Source organism: Hemiscyllium ocellatum, chromosome 12 (assembly GCF_020745735.1).
Source record: "Hemiscyllium ocellatum isolate sHemOce1 chromosome 12, sHemOce1.pat.X.cur, whole genome shotgun sequence".
Lineage (NCBI taxonomy): Eukaryota > Metazoa > Chordata > Chondrichthyes > Orectolobiformes > Hemiscylliidae > Hemiscyllium > Hemiscyllium ocellatum.
The window spans coordinates 72,874,020-72,899,802 of NC_083412.1; the positions used below are offsets into that span (position 1 = coordinate 72,874,020).

The window sequence follows — 25,783 nt, forward strand, 5'->3', positions numbered from 1 at the left end:
GCATGGGCGACGAGTCAGCATATAGAGAGGAGGTGCAGCGGCTAACAGACTGGTGCGGAGCCAACAACCTGTCTCTGAACATGGACAAGATAAAAGAGATGGTTGCTGACTTCAGGAGGGCATGGAGCGACCACTCTCCACTGAATGTTGATGGTTCCCCCATGGACATCGTGAAGAGCACCAAATTTCTTGGCGTACATTTGGCAGAGAATCTTACCTGGACCCTCAACACCAGCTCCATAGCCAAGAAAGCCCATCGGCATCTCTACTCTCTGTGCAGGTTGAAGAAAGCCCACCTCCCACTTCCCTTATCATCACCACATTCTACACAGGGTTCATTGAGAGCACCCTGAGCTGCTGCATCATTGCCTGGTTCGGGAATTGCATCATCTCTGATCGTAAGACCCAACAACAGATAGTGAGGACAGCTGAGAACATCATCGAGGTCCCTCTTCCCTCCATTACACGCATTTATGCCACATGCTGCATCTGAAGGGCTGATCATTGTTGAAAGATCCAGATACCCCTCACTCAAACTCTTCTCCCTCCTGCCATCTGACAGAAGATACCAGAGCATTTGGTCTCTCACAGCCAGACTGTGCAACAGTTTCTTCCCCCAAGCCATCAGGCTCCTTAACATTGTATGATCGGAATCTTTCCCATCTGAAATTTTTAGCACAACTTCAAATTGCTGATAGAAAAATGTCTTTTACTTATCACTTTTCTATTGCACTGTAGCTTGTGTGTTTTATACTTCTTATGCACTTTATGCTGTGTATGAGTGTGTAGTTTGTGCTATCCATGTAGCATCCTTGGTCCTGGAGGAACACTATCTTGATTTTACTGTGTCAGTTGTATATGGTAGAAATGACAAATAAAAGCTACTCTATTCTACTCCACAACCTGGAATTCAAGCACACTATCATTGATATTGAAAAGCCAAAGAAAATCTACACCACTGCAAAATATATTATAATCTTATAAGTTCCTATCCGGTTTAAAAACAATTGAGAAAATATAGCCAAGGCTTTACGGTCATTGCAATTTTTTTTTAAAGTTCAACTCATTCTTAAAGCAATAGATGGCCTACTAAGCTGAAAGTCATTATCTAGCTTTTGAAACCCAGGCATTCATAATGGCTACAGCTATCTTAACAGAAGCTTCCAACTACATTGTCTAAAAAAAGCAGAATAAAATTGTGCTCAATTTTCATTTCAAAATAAAGTGGCTGTCAGTCAATGAGGGGAACAGTGTTTTTTTTTCAAAAGTAGGAATTTACTAAACAAACATAACCATCATACCACTTAAGTCCAGCATAAAATATTACAGTAGATGCTGACAGAACATTTTTCTTTTTAACTTTTTTTTGTGATTTAGCACTTTTGACAATGGGAAAAGTAGCAGAATGTGAGACAATGATTACATGTTGCTTTATAATCTACGGGTCAACTTACCTTTGCAACAGAGAGTCTGAGGATGAATTACTGCATTAAAAGCACATCTACCTTACAATGCAGCATTTAGTAGAGACATTCACATGTGTTGAAACATTTGCACACACCTTTCCAAATGCATCTGACTCCCAGCAGTCTTCAATTCCCTCAACTGTCTTCCCCATTTCCACTGGAAGTTTTTCCTCTCAAGGAAGTGTGTGTGTTTTATTTCGGAATTACAAAACCCACACCAGCACATGAAAATAATATAGTCTGTAAGAACAAAAAGAAATTCCTGTAGTCTCACAACAGGGTCTCTGGCCTGAGAAGAGGTATATGTATGATTTAAGGCCTACCTGAACCACAAAAAAGGCAAGATGAAAATGGTTTAGGGTGGAGAATGCACAGAAAAATTATTTTTCCATCAAAAACAAAACTAAATTCAGCATTTCTTCACCCAGTTTGCACTTCTATTGGGAAACAGAAATTCGGCCAATATGTGAGTTGGAATGGTATTTAAGGATATGTTTCATAATGTTCTAGTTAACTGTTATTGTTGAAGCTGACCAGCCTGGACTAGATAGTATAACTAAAGTGACAGTAATTGAGCTGGACAGGTATGTTAACCTTGGTCTATAATTATGCATTCTGATTGAAGGAAGGAATGGTACATAGCACCTGTGGTATATTCATACCTATCTATCTTAAAATCTGAATTAATTAATCTCCCTTCTGTAATTCTTGAAAAGTTGGAACTCCCAAAGGAATTAGCATGTTATAAATTTTGTACAGATCAAATTGTAACAGTGCTTAAAACTATGTTAGGCAAATAAGAGATAACTAACAGCCTTGCATTGCAAAGATGTGTATTTATTATTTTCTTGCCATTCCTAACCACCCAAAATGGGTGTTAGATTGCCTTGTTGAGCTACTGCACTCCATGTTGGTGTCAGTACACCCACAGTGCTTTTTAGAAGGTAATTCCTGGATTTTGATCCAGCATCCGTGAAGAAACACAGTACAGTTACAAGTCAAGCTGCTGTGTGGTTTGATCAGCAGCTTTTAACTTATGGTATTCCGATGCACCTTCTGCCCTTATCCTTCTCAATGGTCATGGGTTTCAAAGGTATTGTAAAAAGGTATATAATAATGCATATTAAGGGTTTTTAAAACAAAACTTTATGACCAATATTGAGACCACCTTACATACTTAGGAAAGAGAGCATCAAGTCAGACACTAAGGGTACCTGCTTATCCTGGTAACCTGCTCTATAGCAGTAAGTGAAGTTCAGTTATATGATCAGAGGCCCTTTGTTTTGGCATGGAGAAAGCCAGGATTTATATATTGTTTTAACTGAATGATGGAAAAATTAGGCACAAAACTATAATTCCAAAACTTTATCTGAACTCTTACAGAGCCAGTTATAAGGATTGCACAGATGACTCTGAAAGTCAGCACATAAGTTATTCTCAAAGTAAGTACAGTATAAATTTTGAATAGGCATGCTAGTATGTAAAACATTGGTGCGATAATGACCGTTGAGTTCAGTAATGACTAGATTATTGGAGCTATGAAAGAGATAGTTTTATAGTTTCTCTGGATGAATTGCAGGGAGGAAGTGAACTGGGTGTTGTTAATTGAATCTGGAATGATTAAAATACAGTACCTATGTATCTTTCATGTTTAGAGCATTGGTTGCGATTTGACTTTTTTTTAATTTCTAAAAACGAACCATTATTTATTTTGCCCTGGTGATATTTTAAAATCTGACTCTTATTTATACACCAAAATCTTATCTGTAGCAAGAAATAGATGCAACATTTATATTATTTTCATTCAATTCTGTATGTTCTCAATATGACATAGAAATGTACTGCACAACCTGGATACTGCATATAATCATTTCACTGGTAAATTCTGAATAATTCATATTATTTATGGATGAAGCTTTGTTTTAGGTATCCATAGGCACTGCATAATTCTACTTTTCAAAAAAAAAGCATCCAACATAGATAATATTTTCAAATTCGAAACCTCAGGGATCGTGTCAAATTTGAGAACATTGCCTGAGTTCTGGCAATTTCTTTGTTAAGTTGTTAAGATCAAAGAGCATCCAGAGAATGAGAAAACAATGCTATAAAAGGAAAATTGTTAACAGACAGATTTCATCCATAATTACATTGAGAACTTCTTTCAGGTTTAGTCTTGTTGTAAATGAATACCTGCACTCCATTTCTTTCTATAATTCAGCCTATAATACTGAATTTCTTATGAAGACATAAGATCACTATGATTGAACCAGAATTATAATTTATTTCATTGCTTACTGTGCAGTTTAATAGCAGCTGCTTTGAGATGAGAAGAGTCTAAATAGGAAATTTTGCAAAAATACATTCTCATTTTTACATTTTTTGTCTGTTTTCCAAAATTGTGTTACTTTCAAATGCTGAAATCAACATGTTAAATATTATAATTTTTAATATAAACTAAATATTAAAATTTAAGAAAGACATAAATACTAATACTTTAGAATTTTAAAAAGTTATTTTTCGATTACATAATGGAAGTATAGTGCAGGCAGAATAGTTGATGTAAAACGATTAAGAACATAATTTCTGAACTATCATCTTCACTGATTTTACTGGAACCATTTTTTTTCTTCTCACCAGTAAGCAGCTGGTTGATTCCCAATGCTGAGGCTATTTGTGCACCAACAAGTCCGAGTTATCAATACTGTGCTGCCTTACCGCTGCCTGGTGCCCATGGGTACCATAGCTGTGAACGCTATCCCTCACGGCACAGGCACCTTGCCAGTCCATATCCAACATCCTACATACACAGAAATTACTCAACAGGTAAGATCAAACCTATTAATTAAACTGTCAGTTGATGGATTACACTGATTAATCAACAATAGTAATTCACCATTTGAAAATGCTTTTCCAAAACTATGAAACATACAATCTGTAATGGATTTAAACCCATTAGTGGTTTAATTATTTTAACGAGTTCATTGGAGTTTATTATAGGAACCGCAGTAGGCCATTCTGCTCCTCAAGGCTGTTCCGCCATGGCTGATCTGTGACCTAACTCCATATAGCTGCCTTTGTCCCAAATGCCTTAATATCTTTGCTTAACAAAAACAAAACAATCTCAGGCTTAACATTAGCAACTGATTTGGCAGAATGCCTCATCATCAGAACTTTCAAACAAGCACTAAGCTGTAGCTTGGTTGATGATGAGAAAGACACTTCCTGTCAAATTGTTCGTGCACACCTGGGCTCTCTATGCTACTGTACAGTGCTCTGGAGAGAGCTGCTGTAGTGGAGAGAGTGTCACACATCTCCTTCTAAAATGTGCCTTTGCAAAGAAAATCTGGAGAGAAATGTTCTGTTGTGTTGTTAAGATTTGACCTGAGCCGCTCTGTGATGCACAAGTCTATGCTGTAGGAGCATCCCATGGCTGCACACTGAGACAAACATCAACTCTGACTGGAGGACCATCCACTCAGTGAAAGATGCTCTTTGGTCTAGCCCTGAACACATTGGTCTTCCAGTGCAAATAGTTGTCCTCAATCCAGTGTTGAAGGCTGGCACATTCCCAGGTTCAGGTCTACATGAAACAAAGATTTGTGGATGCTGATGATCAGACACACAAAAAGAAATTGCAGGAATAGTTACAGAACTTGAAATATTAACGCTGTTTTCTCTGCACAGGTGCTGCCAGACTTGCTGAGTTTCTCCAACAATTTCTGTTTTGGTCCAGGACTTTCTGTTGAGTGAATAATAGAATCATATGGCGGCCCTGCACCTCTTCAAGCCCATATTGCCAAAAACATACTACTTTTCGGCACTCGTCCCACTTTCCTGAACCAGGCCCATAGCCTTATTTTATCACACTTAAAGTGCTCTTCCGAATTCTTTTTAAAGGTTGTGAGGTTTCCTGCCTTTATTGTCGTTTAAACTAAGGAGAAAAGTTGTTTTCTATTCACTATGTCCTTGCCATACTAAAGGTTAGGGCAGCTATCACAAAGACACAATGAGGAAAGGTCACTGCTATAGAGTTTCTGCCACAGTGTACTGAGTGGCTGCTAACTTACAGAACTCTTCAGGGTATATGTGTGTAACAAAATGCACATAGCTTTTGTTATAATGAATTAATACTACAATTTGTAACTGGATTGAAGCAGCTATTGTACTCAAACACAATCCCTAACCTTATGGCCTGACATATCTCTTACTCCACATTACCATCAAGCTGAGGGATTAACCCTGGTTCAGTGAAGAGTGCAGAAGTTATGCCAAGGAGCAGCACCAGAACTGGGATGTCAACCTGATTTAACTCCAAAACAGGACTACTTGCGTGTCAAACAGCACAAACAGCAAGTGACAGACAGGAGATTCCAAGTTAATGGATCAGATCTAAATCCTGCCACAATCAGTTATGAATAGAGACAGACAATTAAACAAATCACTGGAGGAAGACGCTCCACAAATATCCCTATCCTCAATGTTTGAGGAGCTCAACAAATCTGTGTAAACGTTGAGGCTGAAATACTCACAACAATCTTCAGTCAGAAATCTGAGTGAATGACCTATCTTGGCCTCCTCCAGAGGTCCCAGCGTCACACAGTTCAGTTTTCAGCCAATTTTATTCACGTGATAAGAAAACCAGCTGAATGCAGTGAATGATGCAAATGCTATGTGCCCTGACAACATTCCAGCAATACTTCTAAAGATTTGTGTTCCTGAACTTGCTGCACTCCTAGCCAGGTAATTCCAGTAGAGCTAAAACATTCTTGTAACCACTTGATAATGTGAAAAATTGTCCAAATTTATCATAGAATCATAGAGATGTATAGCTCGGAAACAGACCCTTTGGTCCAATTTGTCCATGCCGACCAGATATCCCAACCCAATCTACTCCCACCTGCCAGCACCTGGTCCATATCCCTCCAAAACCTTCCTACTCACAAACCCATCCAGATGCCTTTTAAATGTTACAATTGTACTAGCCTCCACCACTTCCTCTGGCAGCTCATTCCATACATGTACCACCCACTGCGTGAAAAAAGGTGTCCCTTATTTCTCTTTTATATTTTTCCCCTCTCACCCTAAACCTATGTCTTCTAGTTCTGGACTCCCCTACCCCAGGGGAAAAAAAAGCACTTGGCTATTTATCCTATCCATGCACCTCATGATTTTATAAACTTCTATAATGTCATCCCTCAGCCTATGATGCTCCAGGGAAAACAGCCCTCAGCCTATTCAACTTCTTCCTATAGCTCAAATCCTCCAACCATGGCAACATCCTTACAAATATTTTTTGAACCTTTTCAAGTTTAACAACATCCTTCTGATCGGACGGAGACCAGAATTGCACACAAAATTCCAAAAGTGGCCTAACCAATGTCCTGTACAGCTTCAACATGACCTCCTAACTCCTGTACTCAATACTCTGACCAATAAAGGAAAGCATACCAAGCACCTTTTTCACTGTCCTATCTACCTGCGACTCCACTTTCAAGGAGCTATGAACTTGCACTCCAAGGTCTCTTTGTTGAGCATCACTCCATAAGACTTCAACATTAAGTCCTGCTAAGATTTACTTTCCCAAAATGCAGCACCTCGCATTTATCTAAATTAAAGTCCATCTGCCACTTTTCAGCCCATTGGTCCATCTGATCAAGTTCCATTGTAATCTGAGGTAACCTTCTTCGCTGTCCACTACACCTCCAATTTTGATGTCGTCTGCAAACTTACTAACTATAACTCTTATGCTCACACCCAAATCATTTATATAAATGATGAAAAGTAGTGGACCCAGCACCAATTCTTGTGGGATTGCACTGGTCAGAGGCCTCAGTCTGATAAACAGCCCTGTAAATAAAAAAGGACACTTCCAGCCTGTTCAATTACCACCCCATCAGTCTACTTCAATTGTCAGTAAAGTGACAGAAGGTGTCATTAACTGTGCTCTCAAGCAACACCTGCTCAATGACATCCAGTTTGGGCTCTGCCAAGGCCACTCAACTTCTAACCTCATTACAACCTTGGTTCAAACATGGGCAAAAGAGCTAAAATTCCAGAGGGCAGATGAAAGTGTCAGCCTTGGACATCAAGGCCACATTTCACCAAATGTGGCATTAAGGAGCCCTAGAAAATTGGAGTCAATGGGAATTGGGAAGAAAACTCTCCATTGGCTGATGTCGTACCTAGAATGAAGGAAGATGGTAGTAGTTGTTGGAGGTCAATGATCTCAGTGCCAGGTCATATCTGCAGGAGTTACTAGGAAAACTAGTTCTAGAAAATAGAGTCCTAGCCCCAACCATATTTGTCAATTTCATCAATGACTGTCCCTCCATCATAAGGTCAGGTGGGGTTGTTCACTGATAATTCCACAGTATTCAAAAATATTTGTGACTCTTCAGATACTAAAGCAATTGATGTCCAAATTTGGCAAGACCTGGACAATATTCAGCTTTGGATTATCAAGAGATAAGTAAAGTTCATAACACACAATTGCCAGGCAATGACCATCTCCACGAAGAGACAATCTCACCATTGCCCCTTGACATCCAATAGTGTTACTATCACTGAAGCTCCCACTACCAACGTTCTGGAGTTATCATTAAAGATAAACTGAACTGGACTGGCCATAAAAATATTGCAGCTACAAGAGCAGGTCAGAGGCTGTAAACATAAGGAATTATATATCTCCTGTGTCTGCAAAACTTTCTCACCATCTTTAAGCCAGAAGTCAGGAGTGTGGTGGAACACTGCCCACTCCCCTGGATGATTGCGGTTTCAACATCACTCAAGAAGCTTGACACCTTCCAGGACAAAGCAGCCTGCTTAATTGGCACCACATCCAAAAACATTCATTCCTTCCACCACTGGCCTCAGTAGCAGCAGTGTGTATTATCTACATGATGCAGCAATTCGCCATTCTCCTTAGACAGCATCTTCGAAACCCACAACCACTAGAATGGCAAGAGCAGCAGATACATGGGAACACCATCACCTGCAAGTTCCCCTCCAAGACAGTCACCATCCTAACTTGGAACTCCACTGCTTAGCCTCTGCTGTTTGTTCAGTATCGAAATCTCAGAACACTCTCCCTGATGGTACTGTGGGGGTTCATGTATTGCACAGAAATGCATCACTTCAGAAGGCAGTTTACCAGTCTTATATGTAGCTAGGAACAGGCAATAAGTGCTGGATCAGCAAGCAATGCCCTCATCCAGACAATGAATAAAAGATGAGTGCAAAATGCTCGATTGAGAAACATGCTATTTTCTGTAATGTACAAATTGAAAAGTTTCGAGGAGAAAGTGAGGTCTGCAGATGCTGGAGATCAGAGCTGAAAATGTGTTGCTTGAAAAGCGCAGCAGGTCAGGCAGCATCCAAGGAACAGGAGATTCGACGTTTCGGACATAAGCCCAACTTCAGGAATGAAGAAGGGCTTATGCCCGAAACGTCGAATCTCCTGTTCCTTGGATGCTGCCTGACCTGCTGCACTTTTCCAGCAACACATTTTGAGCTCAAATTGAAAAGTTTGTAGATATTTTATTAATAAAGTATGTTTTTGCAAAGAAAAGACAAAAGAAGGGAGAAGCAAGAGATGAAAAGCAATGAAGTTGTCATTCTGTTATTTCATTAAAAATATAATGGATATTTGTAGACAGAATTTAAGTTGGGAAAGCCAAAATGATTTAGACCTGGTTGTACAGTCAACTTTAAATGGCTTCAGGGAATATTTTTAAAAAGACAACAACATCAATTAAGTCTTAATGCATTTGGTTAAAAGAAAGATATTGTAGGTGTTTCCTGTTAAAAGAACATCTTAATTGTACATTCTTAAGAAGAAGAAATAAAAGAAAAGATGGTGCATTCTTATTTTTGCACAGTTCTTAAATTAAAAAGCTTCTCCAAACTTTTTGCCACATTTCCATTATAGCCATATTGATTCAGGTTTTAAAGAAACTGCTGCTCACCGCCTCCTTCCCTAACCTTCCCACTCCACCTACCCTTTCATACGTTAGGTCGCTCCCTGTCTTTACTTCCTTCCATCCCACTCGCTGAATCTCCTGCTCCCTCCCAGCCACTTGCAATTTCACTTGCTTCTCACTCTTTCCCTATTTCTCCCAAGCCCAGAGATTCGGCAAAGGCATTGGTGGGGGAAGTGTTGAGTGGGAGGGTAGGGGAGCAGGAGAGGTGATGTAATACCAGAAGATATAGGAGCAGAATTAGACCATTTGGCCCATCAAGTCTGCTCCACCGTTCAATCGCAATCTTTTTGTTTCTCAACCCCATTCTCCTGCCTTCTACTCATAAACTTTGATCCATTTACTAATCAAGAACCTATCTATATCTGTCTTAAATATATTCAATGACTTGGCCTCCACAGCCTTCTGTGGCAATGAGTTTCACAAACTTACCACCTTGAGCTGAAAAAATTCCTTGTCATCTCAATTTTAAAAGATTGTCCCTTCATTCGGAAGCTGTCCTTCGAGTACAAGTCTTTTCTACTAATGGAAACAACTTCCCTATTTCTACTCTATCCAGGCCTTTCAGTATTTTGTAAATTTCAATGAGATCCTCCCTCATCCTTCTGAACTCTATCTAGTACAGACCTAGAGTTCCCCATATGACAAACTTTTCATCCCTGGGATCATTCTTGTAATCCTCTTGTGGACTCCCTCCAAGGCCAGCAAAGATCTGGGACACAAAATCTGAATTGAATTTATTGTCATGTGTACTGAGGCACACTGAAAAGCTTTGTCTTGCGAGCATAGTTAAATAGCATAGATAAGTAAATAATAGGTAAACAGCGGCAAAAACAAAAACACAGGTACAGGCGAATGCTAAGAGTTTGTGAGTCTATTCAATACTCTAATGCCAGGAGGGTAGAAACCATTTCAAAACTGGCTGGTGTGTGTGTTCAGGCTTTTGTACCTTCTCCCCGATGGTAGAGGTCGTGAAAAGCATCGCCAGGGTGGGATGGATGTTTGGGAATGCTGACGACCTTTCCATGACAGTGGGCCATGGATTCTATTGATGGGAGGTTGGCCTTTGTGATTGTCCGGGCCGAGTTCACCACTCTCTGTAACTGTCTCCGATCTTGAATGGTATAATTGCCATACCAGGTAGTGGCACGCCTATAAAGGTTGGCAAGGGTATTCACCATCATGACAAATTTTCTCAGCTGCCTGAGGAAGAAGAGATGTTGTTGGGCCTTTGTAATTAGTCCGTCCACATGAAGAGTCCAAGAAAGCTTGTTGTGGATGACCACTCCCAGGAGCTTGACACTTACCACTTGCTCGCAATATTCAAAATGCTGCCTGACCACAGTCTTATACAGTCTCAGCAGTACATCTCTGCTCTTGCATTTGAGCCCTCTTGAAATGAAAGCTGATATTTCATTTGCCTTTCCCACGGCTAACTGAGCCTACATGTTAAGTTAAGCAAGAAGGTTTGAGGAGGGAGGAGAAGAAAAAACATACTGGAAATTTGGAAGAGGCAATGACAATGAGGTAAGTTGAAAGAGTTAGAAGTGCAAGTTATTAAGAAATTGGTAAGGAGTCAATTAATGTAAAAGTTACGAGTCAGAATTGTAGTCCAACCATTTATGCTTACTTACGAGAAATTTGTTTTTGTTAAGTATACTTTTGTTTCATAACAATTTTGGAATGCAAAATAAGTCATATTGCATTCTGAAGCACAATTTGTGAAACATGTTCACAAGTCCACGACCCTGACCTCTAAACTGAGTAATGAATATGAATGGCTGATGTTAGCATTCGAATGGGAAGGAAACTGGGTGACATTTTTTAATTACAAATACAATCTGATTGATTTACTCATCAGTGTTATGTTTTACCAAGTGTCCATTTCAGAAAACTCCAGCAACAGCCTTCAGGCTTTACCAGCACATGACAACTGGTCAACGTTGCCACCTCCACCATATGCCAACATGTTACCAGTGACTCATACAGCTGGAACCGGATCTAATGCCAGGTGAGGTATACAGGTCACATACATTGTTCCGGGCTTTTCATTATTCTAGATGGATGAGATTTCTAAACAGGTCATTACACTTCTAAAATTCTTATTATTAATACCACTTTATTGTCGAAATTCAATTGATGTAGAAGTATTCAGCTTGTTGCATTTGGCATCTTTTTGTTTCATTTAGGCAGGACAGGTGACTGAGGTGTCAGTGGGGGTGCACTTTGGGGCCAATGACCATAATTCTACTGGGTTTAAGATCGTGATGGAAAAGGATAGACCAGATCTAAAAGTTGAACTTCTAAATTGGAGAGAGGCCAATTTTGATGGTATTAGGCAACAACTTTCAAAAACTGATTGGGGGTAAATGTTTGCAGGAAAAGGGATGGCTGGAAAATGGAAAGCTTTCAGAAGTGAGATAACGAGACCCCGAGAAAGTATATTCCTGTCAGGTTGAAAGGAAAGGCTGGTAGGTATAGGGAATGCTAAATGACTAATGAAATTGAGGGTTTGGTTAAGAAGAAGAAGGAAGCATATGCCAGGTATAGACAGGATAGATCGAGTGAATCCTTAGAAAAGTATAAAGGCAGTAGGAGTATACTTAAGAGGGAAATCAAGGAGGGCAAAAAGGGGACATGAGATAGCTTTGGCAAATAGAGTTCAGGAGAATTCATAGAGTTTTTACAAATACATTAAGGACAAAAGGGTAACTAGGGATAGACTAGGGCCCCTTAAAAGATCAGCAAGGCAGCCTTTGTGTGGAGCTGCAGAAAATGGGGAAGATACTAAATGAATATTTTGCATCAGTGTTTACTGTGGAAAAGGATATGGAAGATACAGAATATAGGGAAATAGATGGTGACATCGTGAAAAATGTCCTTATTACAGAGGAGGAAGTACTGGATATCTTGAAAGCCATAAAAGTGGATAAATCCCCAGGACCTGATCAGGTATATCGTAGAACTCTGTGGGAAGCTAGGGAAGTGATTGCTGGGCCTCTTACAGAAATATTTGTATCATTGATAGTCACAGGTGACATGCCAAAAGACTGGAGATTGGCTAACGTGGTGCCACTGTTTAAGAAAGGTAGTAAAGACAAACCAGAGAACTATAGACCATTGAACCTAATATCGGTGGTGGGCAAGTTGTTGGATGGAATCCCAAGGGACATGATTTACACGTATTTGGAAAGGCAAGGACCGATTAGGGATAGTTAACGTGGCTTTATCTGTAGGAAAGCATGTCTCACAAACTTGATTGAGTTTTTTGAAGAAGTAACAAAGAAGATTGATGAGGGCAGAGGGGGAGATGTGATCTATATGGACTTCAGTCAGGCATTTGACAAGGTTCCCTATGGGAGACTGATTAGCAAGGTTAGATCTCATGGAATACAGGGAGGCCAAGCCATTTGGATACAGAACTGGCTTGAAGGTAGAAGACAGAGGGTGGTCCTGGAGGGTTGTTTTTCAGACTGGAGACCTGAGACCTGTGGAGTGCCACAAGGATCAGTGCTGGGCCCTCTACTTTTTGTCATTTACATAAATTATTTGGATGTGAGCATAAGAGGTACAGTTAGTAGGTTTGTAGACGACACCAAAATTGGAGGTGTAGTGGACAGCGAAGAGGGTTAGCTCAGATTACAACAGAATCTTGACCAGATGGGCCAATGGGCTGAGAAGTGGCAGATGGAGTTTAATTCAGATAAATGCGAGGTGCTACATTTTGGAAAAGCAAATCTTAGCAGGACTTATACACTTAATGGTAAAGTCCTAGGGAGTGTTGATGAACTAAGTGACTTTGGAGTGCAGGTTTATAGCTCCGTGAAAGTGGAGTCATAGGTAGATAGGATAGTGAAGAAAGCATTTGGTATGTTTTCGGTTATTGGTCAGAGTATTGAGTATAGGAGTTGGGAGGTCATGTTGCAGCTATACAGGACATTGGTTAGGCCACTGTTGGAATATTGCATTCACTTTTGGTGTCCTTCCTATCGGAAAGATATTGTGAAACTTGAAAGGGTTCAGAAAAGATTTACAAGGATGTTGTCAGGGTTAGAGGATTTGAGCTATAGGGAGAGGTTGAACAGGTTGGGGCTGTTTTCCCTGGATCATTGGAGGCTGAGGGGTGACCTTATAGGGGTTTACAAAAGTATGAGGGGCATGGATAGGGTAAATAGGCAAAGTCTTTTCCTTGGGTGGGTGAGTCCAGAACTAGAGGGCATAGGTTTAAGGTGAGAAGGGAAAAATATAAAAGAGACCTAAGGGGCAACGTTTTCTCGCAGAGGGTGGCATGTGTATGGAATGAGCTGCCAGAGGAAGTGGTGGAGGCTGGTACAATTGCAACATTTGAAAGGAATTTGGATGGGTATATGAACAGGAAGGGTTTGGAGGGATATGGGCTGGGTGCTGGCAGGTGGGACTAGATTGGGTTGGGATATCTGGTCGTCATGGACGGGTTGGATTGAAGGTCTGTTTCCGTGCTGTACATCTCTATCACTCTATGATTCTCATTATAATTAAGTGAAGGAGAAATCTGTTAACAAATACGCAATTAAATCTTTGAAGTGTGGTACAAGGATATTATTCAGAGTAGCAGAAGCACATACTGACAATTTGGTGGAAGTACAGAACCATAATCATGAGCAAGTTGGGATACTGGAGAATTGAGAGACACTAATGGAGAGTGGAGCTGGAAGCCAGGATTTAAAGGGATGTGGGAAAGAAAATTACTGGTGGTGGGAGAGGGAAATGCTCTTTTTGACTCCAGCAACAGTCTCCAAGAAAAACTTGTTGTTTGTCCTTATCTGAGCAGCCTGTAATGATTCCTTTCAGGGATATTTGTTAGATTGTCTAATACTTAGCATCAATCAGTCAATCCAATGGTGGGAGATTGTAACACAATGTAAGAGTTTGATGTCCATATCAAAAATAGGTTCATGTCTGAATTTATTACATTGTTGGGATGCATGAAGTAGATGGCCAACAGGAGTAACGTGTTTAATTGGTGTGCCCTCATTTTTCAATGTACCAATTTCTTTCTGCTGAGGGAAATTAAAGCCATAATCTGTCATTCATGTCAAGTAATGCTTAAAATTTTTGATCTCTTGACTCAAACTTGACTTTTTTAAAATTTGGATGTTAGTTCCTGCATCATTATGAAAAATGCAGGGTATAAACTCTAGAGTCTGATATCAAATTTTGTTTTTAAACCCTCAATAATATGTCACCAATTAACAAATGGCATATTAAATTGGATTTTGGGGTCAGCAGCAAATGAACGGTCACCCTCAGACTTCCTCTGGGATTTTGCACTGGAACTTGCTGCTGCGGGAAATTTAAAACCAATTGCCGCATAATCTCAATTATTCGAACATCAATTATCTTAGCAGGACTTATACACTTAATGGTAAGGTCCTAGGGAGTTTTGCTGAACAAAGAGACCTCGGAGTGCAGGTTCATAGCTCCTTGAAAGTGGAGTCGCAGGTAGAGAGGATAGTGAAGAAGGCGTTTGGTATGCTTTCCTTTATTGGTCAGAGTATTGAGTACAGGAGTTGGCAGGTCATGTTGCAGCTGTACAGGACATTGGTTAGGCCACTGTTGGAACATTGCATGTAATTCTGGTCTCCTTCCTATTGGAAAGATGTTGTGAAACTTGAAAGGATTCAGAAAAGATTTACAAGGATGTTGCCCGAGTTGGAGGATCTGAGCTACAGGGAGAGGCTGAACAGGCTGAGACTGTTTTCCCTGGAGCGTCGGAGGCTGAGGGGTGACCCTATAGAGGTTTACAAAATTATGAGGGGCACGGATGGGATAAATAGACAAAGTCTTTTCCCTAGGGTTGCGGAGTCCAGAACTAGAGGGCATAGGTTTGGGGTGAGAGGGGAAAAATATAAAAAAGACCTAAGGGGCAACTTTTTCACACAGAGGGTGGTATGTGTATGGAATGAGCTGCCAGAGGATGTGGTGGAGGCTGGTACAATTGCAACATTTAAGAGGAATTTGGATGGGTATATGAATAGCAAGGGTTTGGAGAGATATGGGTCGGGTGCTGGCAGGTGGGACTAGATTGGGTTGGGATGTCTGGTCGGCATGGACGGGTAGGACCGAAGGGTCTGTTTCCATGCTGTCCATCTCTATGACTCTATCTGAATTTAGAATTATCTGAACAAGATTTCAAGTTCCTGTAAAAACGGCAGTAGGCAACTCAGCATTCAGTTACCAGTTAAACAGCATTATGGTGTGCATTGCCAGATAACTGAGAATTGGGCGGCACGGTGGTGCATTGGTTAGCACTGTGCCTCACAGCACCACGGCCCTGAGTTCAATTCCCCTGTCAGGCAACTGTCTGTGTGGAGTTTGCACATTCTCCCTGCGTCTGTGTGGGTTTCCTGTGGGTGTTCCGGTTTCCTCCCACAGATCAAAGATGTGCAGGTTAGGTGAATTGGCCATGCTAAATTGCCCGTAGTGTTAAGTGCATTAGTTACGGGAATAGGTCTGTGTGGGTTACTCTTCGGAGGGTTTGTGTGGACTTGTTGGGCCAAAGGGCCTGTGTCCACACTGTAGGGAATCTAATCTAAAAATGTTTGATAATTGTCACTCAATTTACTGCTTGTTTACGTTGGTCAGTTATCGGTTAAATGACATTATGATGGATATTGCCGGATAACCGGGAAATATTCAGATAACCGGCACTCATAAATTACTGCTCGTTTCCAGTTATCTAAACGATCAATTATCCAAACAAAATACTCCCTGTCCATCTTGTTTGGATAATCGAGGTTCTACTGTCCTTGAGTAGGGATTGGGGCACCTGTGAACAGAGAAAGCAATGGTACATCCCCTTAACCACAGTGAAAAAGAATAAGATTTTGAAAGTCACCTTTTTTTAAATCAGCAATCATTAAACTCTTAAGGGGTGAGACACATGCCTTAAAATTCCATTTTCAAATGGTTGTTTTGTGGTAGTTAACACTGTTTAAAATTTATATTTGAATAGACAAGATCCAATATTGTTGGTGGGCAAATACATGAATTTCATCCTATCCCTCATACAGAGAAATCTCGATTATCCGGCATTCGCTTAAACAAATTTCATACTATCCGAACAAGATCGAAGGTCCCAATGCTTGGCTAACTACGTTATCCCGCATTCAGTTATCTAGCTTTTGATTAACCAAACAAAATACTTCCCGCCCGTGTCCTTCGGATAATTGAAGTTCCTCTTTCAATGCTAAATCTCTCTGTAAAATACTGTACATCAAAACTTCTGGAGGATGAGGTCAACTTAAACTGTAGCTTCTAATTCCATTGTTACTTTTGGATGGATGGATGCTGCTATTTGCAGTCTCATTTACCCTTGTCTGAAATAGTGAGTGCTCATAATCTCCTCAATATTTATACAGTAAAATTCAGGATGTAAACACTTGACAATTAATCCTGAGAAATAAATAATTTTTTTTCAGTATCTAAAATCAACTAAAATGTTCACTGAAATCAGTGTTGCCAATATTCACGACACTGTGATTATGCACTATTCTTGCAAAATATGCAACTCACCAGAATTGAAGCAATTTGCAGATTTTTCCACACTGTCCCTTTTATCTTTGCTTTTAACCTGAATATTCACAATCAACCATTAAAATTAAAATGCAATAAATTATTTAGAAAATAATTCTTGAAAGTGACAGCTTTACTGGATACCTATTAAATGGCATCTATTAAGATGGGATGATGCATCCTAACCACCCCCAATTTTCTTTCACTTTGCCTGAAGATACTTGGATATGTTTCTGCATTTATTTTTTGTGCACATGTTATCCATTAAGTCATTTGTTTCTGTGATTGGTGTCCTTTGAAAAACCTTTGGAAATGATCTCTGCCTGCAGACAGAAACAGTTGAGAACTGATTGGCACAGGAGTTTGAACATTTTGCTAATCAAAAGGGAAAATAGGAAATTAACAGAAAAATCTGATATTTTCATCCTGCCTGTAATTTATTATTCTATTTCTCTGTCTAACTGGCCTGTTGACAGCACTCCAAATCTGTGCAAATAAGTTAAACACAGTAATTTCTTCTATAGCGTGATGGTTGTGTTCCTGTGCAACCCCATGCCATATGAGAATCACATAATACAAATAATATGTAAAGTGTTGGTGATGCAATTACACGACAGCCAAGTCATACTTTAAAAGTTCGTGCTTTAGAAACAGTATCTCTATCCATTACAGTGAATTCGTATGTTATAGCAGAACGGCTTCTACTGCTGTCAGAAATAAACATATCTGAGCAAGCTTCATAATTATCCTGACGTTTACCTTGCAACAATATATTTGTTTACAATCATTGTTTCCTACAGTACAGCAGTGACTACATGTCAAAAGGACATCATTGGCTTTAAAGAGCTTTTGGAGATCCTGTGCTCATGATGCAGGTCTTTCTTTTCTGTCTCTAATTAACTAGGAAGTAGTAAAATAACCTGCAACTGCCACAATTCATAAAATTGAAATTGGAAGCATCTTTTCAGATTTGTGCTGAGTGGACATTTATTTGTATTTGTACTTTTAGCCACTATACGTGCCACTGGACAGTTGGTAATGGTTCTGTGACCCCAAGCAACACGCTGAGCTCAGCTTCTGGAAACCCTCAAAGTCCATTTATTGGAGGAAGCCTGAGTTTGCCGACAACTGCTTCATCCTTCGCCACTATGACAAGTTCAAGTGAAACAGCAATGGAGGTACTCAGTGACTCTCCACTTGCTAGACTGGCGGCATCATCATGGAGCTCAGCTTCATCCTCAGTCTGATGGTGCAATGCATATCACATTTGATTGGTGTAGTCATCTATTTCAGAATGACTGGGAATTAAAACAGTTCCTACTGTTTTATATATTTATCAAGTTTAGTTTTAGGTATTTTTGCTGTGAATTGTGGGCGAGAATGGTTTCCAAGGGATTAAATGGTGCTTTAGGTTAGAAGGTAACCTAGGAAAGAAGTCTTTCTGACTGAAAATCCCCACCGGCTAAAATGAATTCGAAACAAGCATATTGGATGAGCACAATTCAGTTTCCACTGAAACTAAAGTTAAAATACAAAATCTAATATAGTTTTATAGTGATCTTAAAATCTAAGTTGAAGAAGCTGTATTGATTGCTAACTGGTCCAATGCATTCCTAATCAGACTACCCGCATTTCAGCCTCTCTAAATTTGAAGTCACTAAAAAGCAGCCTGCATCCTAACTCTCACCAAGTCACATTCAGCCATTGCACCAGTGTTCACTTTATCGTCTCCTTAAGCCATGCCTCGATTTAGAAATTTTCTTCCTTAATTGTTTTCAAATCCCTACATGATTTCTGTTTTTACCAAGTTTTTAATCTCTTGCAGCCTCCCAACCCACTGAGATATCTGTGTTCCACTCAATCTGATTGCGTGAGCATCTTCCATTTTAAGTGATCCAAACTTGGAGCTGTGCCAAAAGACTAAAATCTTAAATTTCCTCCCAATATTTCTTGGCATTTTTGCTCCTTTCAGGCACTCCATAACACCTTCCCCTTTGATGTATGTGGACCAGAGTCTTTTTTTTTCCTTGATCCTGTTTGCTAAGACAACTTATAAATGCAAGATATTACTGATAAAGTGAAGAGTGAAAATAATGTGGTAGGGTTACTGTCAAATTAGCTTTGCATTATATCTAATGCCAATATCAAATTTGGGTGTGCTTAATATTGAGATACTGTAAACAAAAAGATCAACTCTCGGTGATAGATTTCCTCTTAATCCCAAAATACATTATAGCAGAATTGACATGGAGTTACATTGTGTTGTTTCCTTTAACTACAGTTGGTGAATATGAACTATTGAGGACATGAAACTTAGATTGTGTTCAGTACAAATACAATTTCTGTATATTTTGTGCTGAAAGCAGTTCTTGCTCATAGAATTGGTCAAGTATCCCAAATCCAATTAACTACCATAATGTATTTCTGCTAATTGTCCTCATTTGTGGGCCTGAGAAAGTTCTTAACATTGAGGCTTTTTGTACAGATAAGGATGCTAAACTGCATAGAATCATAGTTTCATTTCAGCACAAAATAAGGCTAATTGACCCATCATGTCTGTGCTAACCCTCTACCAGAGGAATTCGCCTCACATCACTCCATCTCTGTAGCCTTATAAATGCTTCCACTTTAGATTATGGTCTAATCCTCAGATGAAAGCAATAACTGAAACTGCCCTAACCATAAAAGATTATTATCTTTTAAAAGCTTCAAAATATTTAATATACCAAAACCTTCCTGCCATAATGAAATGAATAAATGATTCACTGTGGTTTTCTTTGTACACAACTGAAAATACTTTTAATCAAGTTATTCAAGACTGGTGGAGCAACACTCTGATTAAAATTTTTATTTTTTTTGTTCTGGACCATTTTTATGTGAATAAATAAAACTAGATCACATTGCCATGTATGTCAAGAAATACTTCTTAAAAAGGGGGCTAAAAAAACGATTGCATTATGAAACACAGCCCTATTGTGCTGGCTAATAAATTATTGCATGATATATAAATAAGTTGGATATCAGAGTAAAAAATTTCAATTCCAAAACCTGGTACAGTATGCATCCAAAGTGGAAACTCACTCCCACAGTGTAAAATGGTTTATTCACATTTTTAAGATGAATATGTGCTTCAAAATGACCACAAAAATATTTAATCCTTTCAGTACTGGAAATATCTTAATACTTTCTAATGAGGGAAGATGATATTGTTCAATTTCAGTTCTATATGTGTTTGAAATTTGTTTCTGTACAGAATCTGTTTAAATGTACTTGTATACAATGTTATGATATTAAAAATTGAGGTCAAAACCTTAGTCATTTGTTATAATTTAATTTTCTCATTAAGCTGTTTTTTTCTCAATCAATTCACTTTGGCTTCATGTCATCAAGCAGTTGTTTCAGAGGTAAACTAGATTTTGCAGAATTATGTGATTTAGGGATCCACGATTGTGCTACTGCCCTCAACTGTTTGTTACTCACTGCATCTTAACTTCAGATTGGTGAAGTTAGAGTATCAATCCAGAAGGTGGAGCATCAGGAAGATGGAATATCAATTGCTAATATTTGAAACAATACTAGATATTGCCAGAGAAATTCAACAGGTTTGGCAGCACCTGTGGAGAGAAAGCAGAGTTAACATTTTGAGTTCAGTGACACTTCTTCAGAATTGACAGTGGCTTTGGAAGGTCAAATGCTAGAGGAAAGTATACAGTAAATGGCAGAACCCTGAGCAGCATTGGTATACAAAGGGATCATGTGGTGCAAGTACACACCTCAATGAAAGTGGCAGCATAAGTAGGTAAGGTGGGAAAGGAGGTGTATGGCATGCTTGCCTTCATCTGACATTGAATATAAAAGTTGACAAACAATGTTGCAGTTGTAATAAACTTTAGTGAGGCCACATTTGGAGTATTGTGTGCAGTTTTGGTCACTACATTATAGGAAGTTAAAAATCACACAATACCAGGTTATAGTCCAACAGGTTTATTTGGAAGCACTAGCTTTCGGAGCGCTGCTCCTTCATCAGGTGGTTGTGGAGTATAAGATCGTAAGACACAGAATTTATAGCAAAAGTTTGCAGTGTGATGCAACCGAAATTATATATTGAAAAAGACTGGATTGTTTATGAAGTCTCTCATCTTTTAGAATGATCATGTTGGTTTCAGTTCTTTCATATGTAAATTGCAAAACTTTTTTAAAAGTTATATTCTCAAGTGAACTGTAACAATTGGTGTCATGTTGGCCCAGATAATGTATTGAAGGTGTTAGCTTCCTTGTGTGGGTCTGTCTGTGCCACAATGGTCAGACTGATTCTAATGTAAAAAAATGGATTTACAGAATCTTACATAGATTCATGCAGTTTTTGAGCAAAGTAAAATGTACTTCTGCAAGTACAAATTCACCCCACAAACATATGTGTGTGTGTGTGTGTGTGTGTGTCTGTCTGTCTGTCTGCCTGTCTGTGTGTACAGTGCAATGGGGTCACCTGTAGTGTGACATGAACCCAAAGTCCCGGTTGAGGCCATCCCTGAACTTAGCTCTCAGCCTCTGCTCGGCCACTTTTCGTTGTTGCCTGTCCTGAAGTCCGCCTTGGAGGATGGTCACCCAAAGGTCTGAGGTCAAATGTCCCAGACTGCTGAAATATTCTCCAACTGGGAGGGAACATTCCTGTTTGTTGATTGTTGTGCAGTGTCCATTCATCCATTGCCATAGTCTCTGCTTGGTCTCGCCATTGTCTTAAACTCCACAACCATCTGATGAAGGAGCAGCACTCCGAAAGCTAGTGCTTCCAGATAAACCTGTTGCACTATAATCTGGCGTTGTGTGATTTTTAACTTTGTACACCTGAGTCCAACACTGGATTCTCCAAAACATTATAGGAAGGATGTGGAGGCTTTGGAGAGGTTGCAAAGAAGGTTTATCAGGATTTTTCCTGGATTGGAGTGTATGAGCCAGAAAGAGAAGTTGGAAAAACTTGAATTCTTTTTGCTAGGGCATCAGAGACTGAGGGAGTGGCCTGATAGAAGTAAGTTAAGTTATGACAAGCATGGATAGAGTGGACAGTCAGAATCTTTTTCCCAGGGTGGAAATGTCAATTACTAGGGAACATCGATTTAAGATGAGAGGGGGGAAAAGTCAAAAGAAATATGTGAGTTAAGCTTTTACAGCTAGGAGTCTGGAACCTACTGCCAGAGTAGGTGTTAGAAGCAGATAAACAGCAACTTTTAAAAGACATTTAGATAGGCACATGAACAGGCAGGGAACAGAGGGAAATGGACCATGTGAGTGAGCAGACAAAGCCCAAGTAGAGAGAAAGACAGTTGGGCAGACAAAGGAATGGCTGTTAGTAAGCCAGAGAAAGCAAAAAGCAATATCAGTTTCTCATTGCCTTTCTGATTGTCTTTCTCTCTCTCTGGGGTCTGTCATCACCCACCCACTCACTCATTTCCGCACTGACTCCCTTGTCATCAGCGTAAGTAACACCTTTTCCTAGCTACTGCTATTAACTCTGCTTTCTCTCCACAGGTGCTGCCAGACCTACTGAGCTTCTCTAGTAATTTCTGTTTTTGAATTAGATCTTCAGTATCCACAGTTTAATGTAATCACTTATACATGTTTGCTGGTGTACATATAGATGCCGTGCAAAACATTTGATACTTATCAAGGTAGTTAAAAATGTGTAGTAATCCAATCAATCTTCATTAGAAATACTTATGAAAATACTAAGTTATTTTGGAAAACACATTAATGGATACCACTAAACTAAATTTGGCAGTTTTTGCTTCTCAGATATCTCTTTCAGTCTTACAATGACACAAATAATCTTACTGTGATAGGGGATGAATAAAAAAGTTCCTTTATTCTGTTGACACAATAAAAATCTGGAGCATTGCAATGGTGCTCAGTCTTTCAGAATTAAACATTCAATTTTTTGAATTCAGGTTTCAGACACAATTATACAAATCAAAAATGCAAGAGTCATAGCCAACACTATAAATATATAAAAATAAAGCTGAAGCTTTACTTGATACAAAGTCTAAGTCCTTTCCATGGCATTTTTGGCATTTTGAGTGCATTGTACTAGCCACCTCAACATGCTGAGGCAATTGAACAGAGAATTGTCCTGAGCAACGTTGTAGTAATGTGGAATAAAAGGGATGTGGAGTTGAATTGCTGGAATAGGAAAGTGGACTTTGTGAGAAATTCTTCCATTTTTGGAATTCATAGCCATTTCCTGCAGCTGTATTTGGAGGATGGGATGTTGCCTTCCTGATGTACTAGTTTTAAAAATGTCATGGAAAAAAAATTGTAATGGGAAGAAGAACTATTAAAACCTATGGTGCAAGCAAGACAGAAGTGGAAGTATGTTGAGGTCTTACAGAAGAAATTTAAGAATTTGGGAACCAGACTGAAAAATAGACAGTAATCGCATGATTGGAATGTTGCAGACAATTCTGGGAAAGATATAATGACCCTGAACAAAGTGCAGAGGAAGCTCACTATGATGTTACCAGAGATAAAGCAGTTAAGTTATGCGGAAGGTTTTGAAAACTTTGGACCTTTCTCATTGGAATCATAGAATGGTTGTACTGTATCACCGAAGCAGGCCATTCAGCCTGAACAACTCAGCTAAACATCTCCACTGTCCATGGTTCTTGGAACAGAGAAGCAGAACAGAAATCCATTCAGTAGTTTAAGTAAGAGAAATTTGAGAAATTGGAGAGATAAACTAAGACCCCTTCCGCCCTGCCCCAAAGTCAGAGGGAAATTGAAAAATAAATTTGTAAGTAGATTTCAGTTGTCTGTAAAAATAATAGGGTGATTATGGTAGGGGATTTTAACTTTCCAAACATAGACTGGGACTGCCATAGTATTAAGGGTTTAGATGGAGAGGAATTTGTTAAGTGTGTACAGGAAAATTTTCTGATTCGGTATGTGGATGTATCTACTAGAGAAGGTGCAAAACTTGACCTATTCCCTGGAAGTAAGGCAGGGCAGGTGACTGAGGTGTCAGTGGGGCCAGAAACCATAATTCTATTAGATATAAAATAGTGATGGAAAGGATAGACCAGATCTAAAAGTTGAAGTTCTAAATTGGAGAAAGGCTAATTTTGACAATATTAGGCAAGAACTTTGAAAAGCTTACTGGGGGCAGATGTTCACAGGTAAAGCGACGGCTGGAAAATGGGAAGCCTTCAGAAATGATATAATGAGAGTCCAGAGACAGTATATTCTTGTTAGGGTGAAAAGAAAGGCTGGTAAGTATAGGGAATGCTGGATGACTCGAGAAATTGATGTTTTGGTTAAGAAAACGAAGGAAGCATGTATCAGGTATAGACAGGAGAGATTGAATGAATCTTTCGAAGAGTATAAAGGCAGTAGGAGTATGCTTAAGAGGGAAGTCAGGAGGGCAAAAAGGGGACATGAGATAACATTGGCAAATATGCTTAAGGAGGATCCAAAGGGATTTTATAAATACATTCAGGACAAAAGAGTAACTAGAGATAGAAGAGGGTCCCTCAAAGATCAGCAAGGCAGCCTCTGTGTGGAGCAGCAACAAAATAGTGGAGATACAAAATGAGTATTTTGCATCAGAATTTACATTGGAGAAGGGCATGGAAGATATAGAATGTGGGGAAATAGATGGTGACATCTTAAAAAATGTTCATTTATAAAGGAAGAGATGCTGGATGTCTTGAAACACTTCAAAGTGGATAAATCTCCAGGTCTTCATCACGTATGCCCTAGATCTCTGTGGGAAGCAAGAAAAAATGATTGCTGGGCCCCTTGCTGAGATATTTGTATTATCGATACTCACAAGTGAGTTGCTGGAAGACTGCTAATATGCTGCCACGGTTTAAGAAAGGTAGTAAGTAAAGCTAGGGAACTAAGGACCGGTGAGCCTGACATTGGTGGTGAGCAGGTTGTTGGCAGGAATCCTGAAGGACAGAATTTGCATGTATTTGGAAAGGCAAGGACTAATTAGGGACAGTCAGCATAGCTTTGTGCATGGGAAATCATGTCTCAAGAACTTGATTGAGATTTCTGAATAAGTAACAAAGAGGGTTGATGAGGTCCGAGTGGTTGATGTGATCTATATGGACTTCAGTAAGGCTTTCGACAAGGTTCCCCATGGGAGACTGGTTAGCAAGTTAGATCTCATGGAATACAGGGAAAACTAGCCATTTGGATACAGAACCGGTTTGAAGGTAAAAGACAGATGGTGATGGTGGAAGGTTGCTTTTCAGGCTGGAGGCCTGTGACCAGTGGAGTGCCACAAGGATCGATGCTGGATCCACCGCTTTTTGTCATTTATATGGATGGTGTGGATGTGAACATGGGAGGTATAGTTAGTAAGTTTGCAGATGACTCCAAAATTGGAGGTGTAGTGGACAGTGAAAAAAGGTTACCTCAGAGTACAACAGGATCTTGATAAGATGGGCCAATGAGATGTGGCAGATGGCATTTAATGTTGATAAATGCAAGGTGCTGCATTTTCGAAAAGCAAATCTGGGTAGGGCTTATACACTTAATGGGAAGATCCTGGGGAGTGTTGCTGAGCAAAGAGACCTCGAAGTGCAGGTTCATAATTACTTGAAAGTAGAGTCGCAGGTAGATAGAATAGTGAAGAAGGTATGCTTTCTTTTATTGGTCAGAACATTGAGTAAAGGAGTTGGGAGGTCATGTTGCAGGAAATTGGTTAGGCCACTTTTGGAATATTGCGTGCAGTTCTGGTCTCCTTCCTATCAGAAAGATGTTGTGAAACTTGATGGGGTTCAGAAAAGA

The 25,783-nt window shown here is 39.5% G+C and overlaps 1 protein-coding gene across 1 annotated transcript in view; it reads left to right on the forward strand.

Annotated features, from left to right (window-relative positions):
- The window catches only part of LOC132820615 (T-box transcription factor T-like), a 95,778-nt gene that overhangs the window by 68,374 nt on the left and 1,621 nt on the right, over nt 1-25,783 (forward strand). The window contains exons 6-9 of the mRNA XM_060832819.1: nt 2,850-2,908; nt 4,104-4,289; nt 11,321-11,453; nt 18,006-18,174. Coding sequence (XP_060688802.1) covers nt 2,850-2,908; nt 4,104-4,289; nt 11,321-11,453; nt 18,006-18,174 — 547 coding nt within the window. The remainder of the gene's footprint in view (nt 1-2,849; nt 2,909-4,103; nt 4,290-11,320; nt 11,454-18,005; nt 18,175-25,783) is intronic.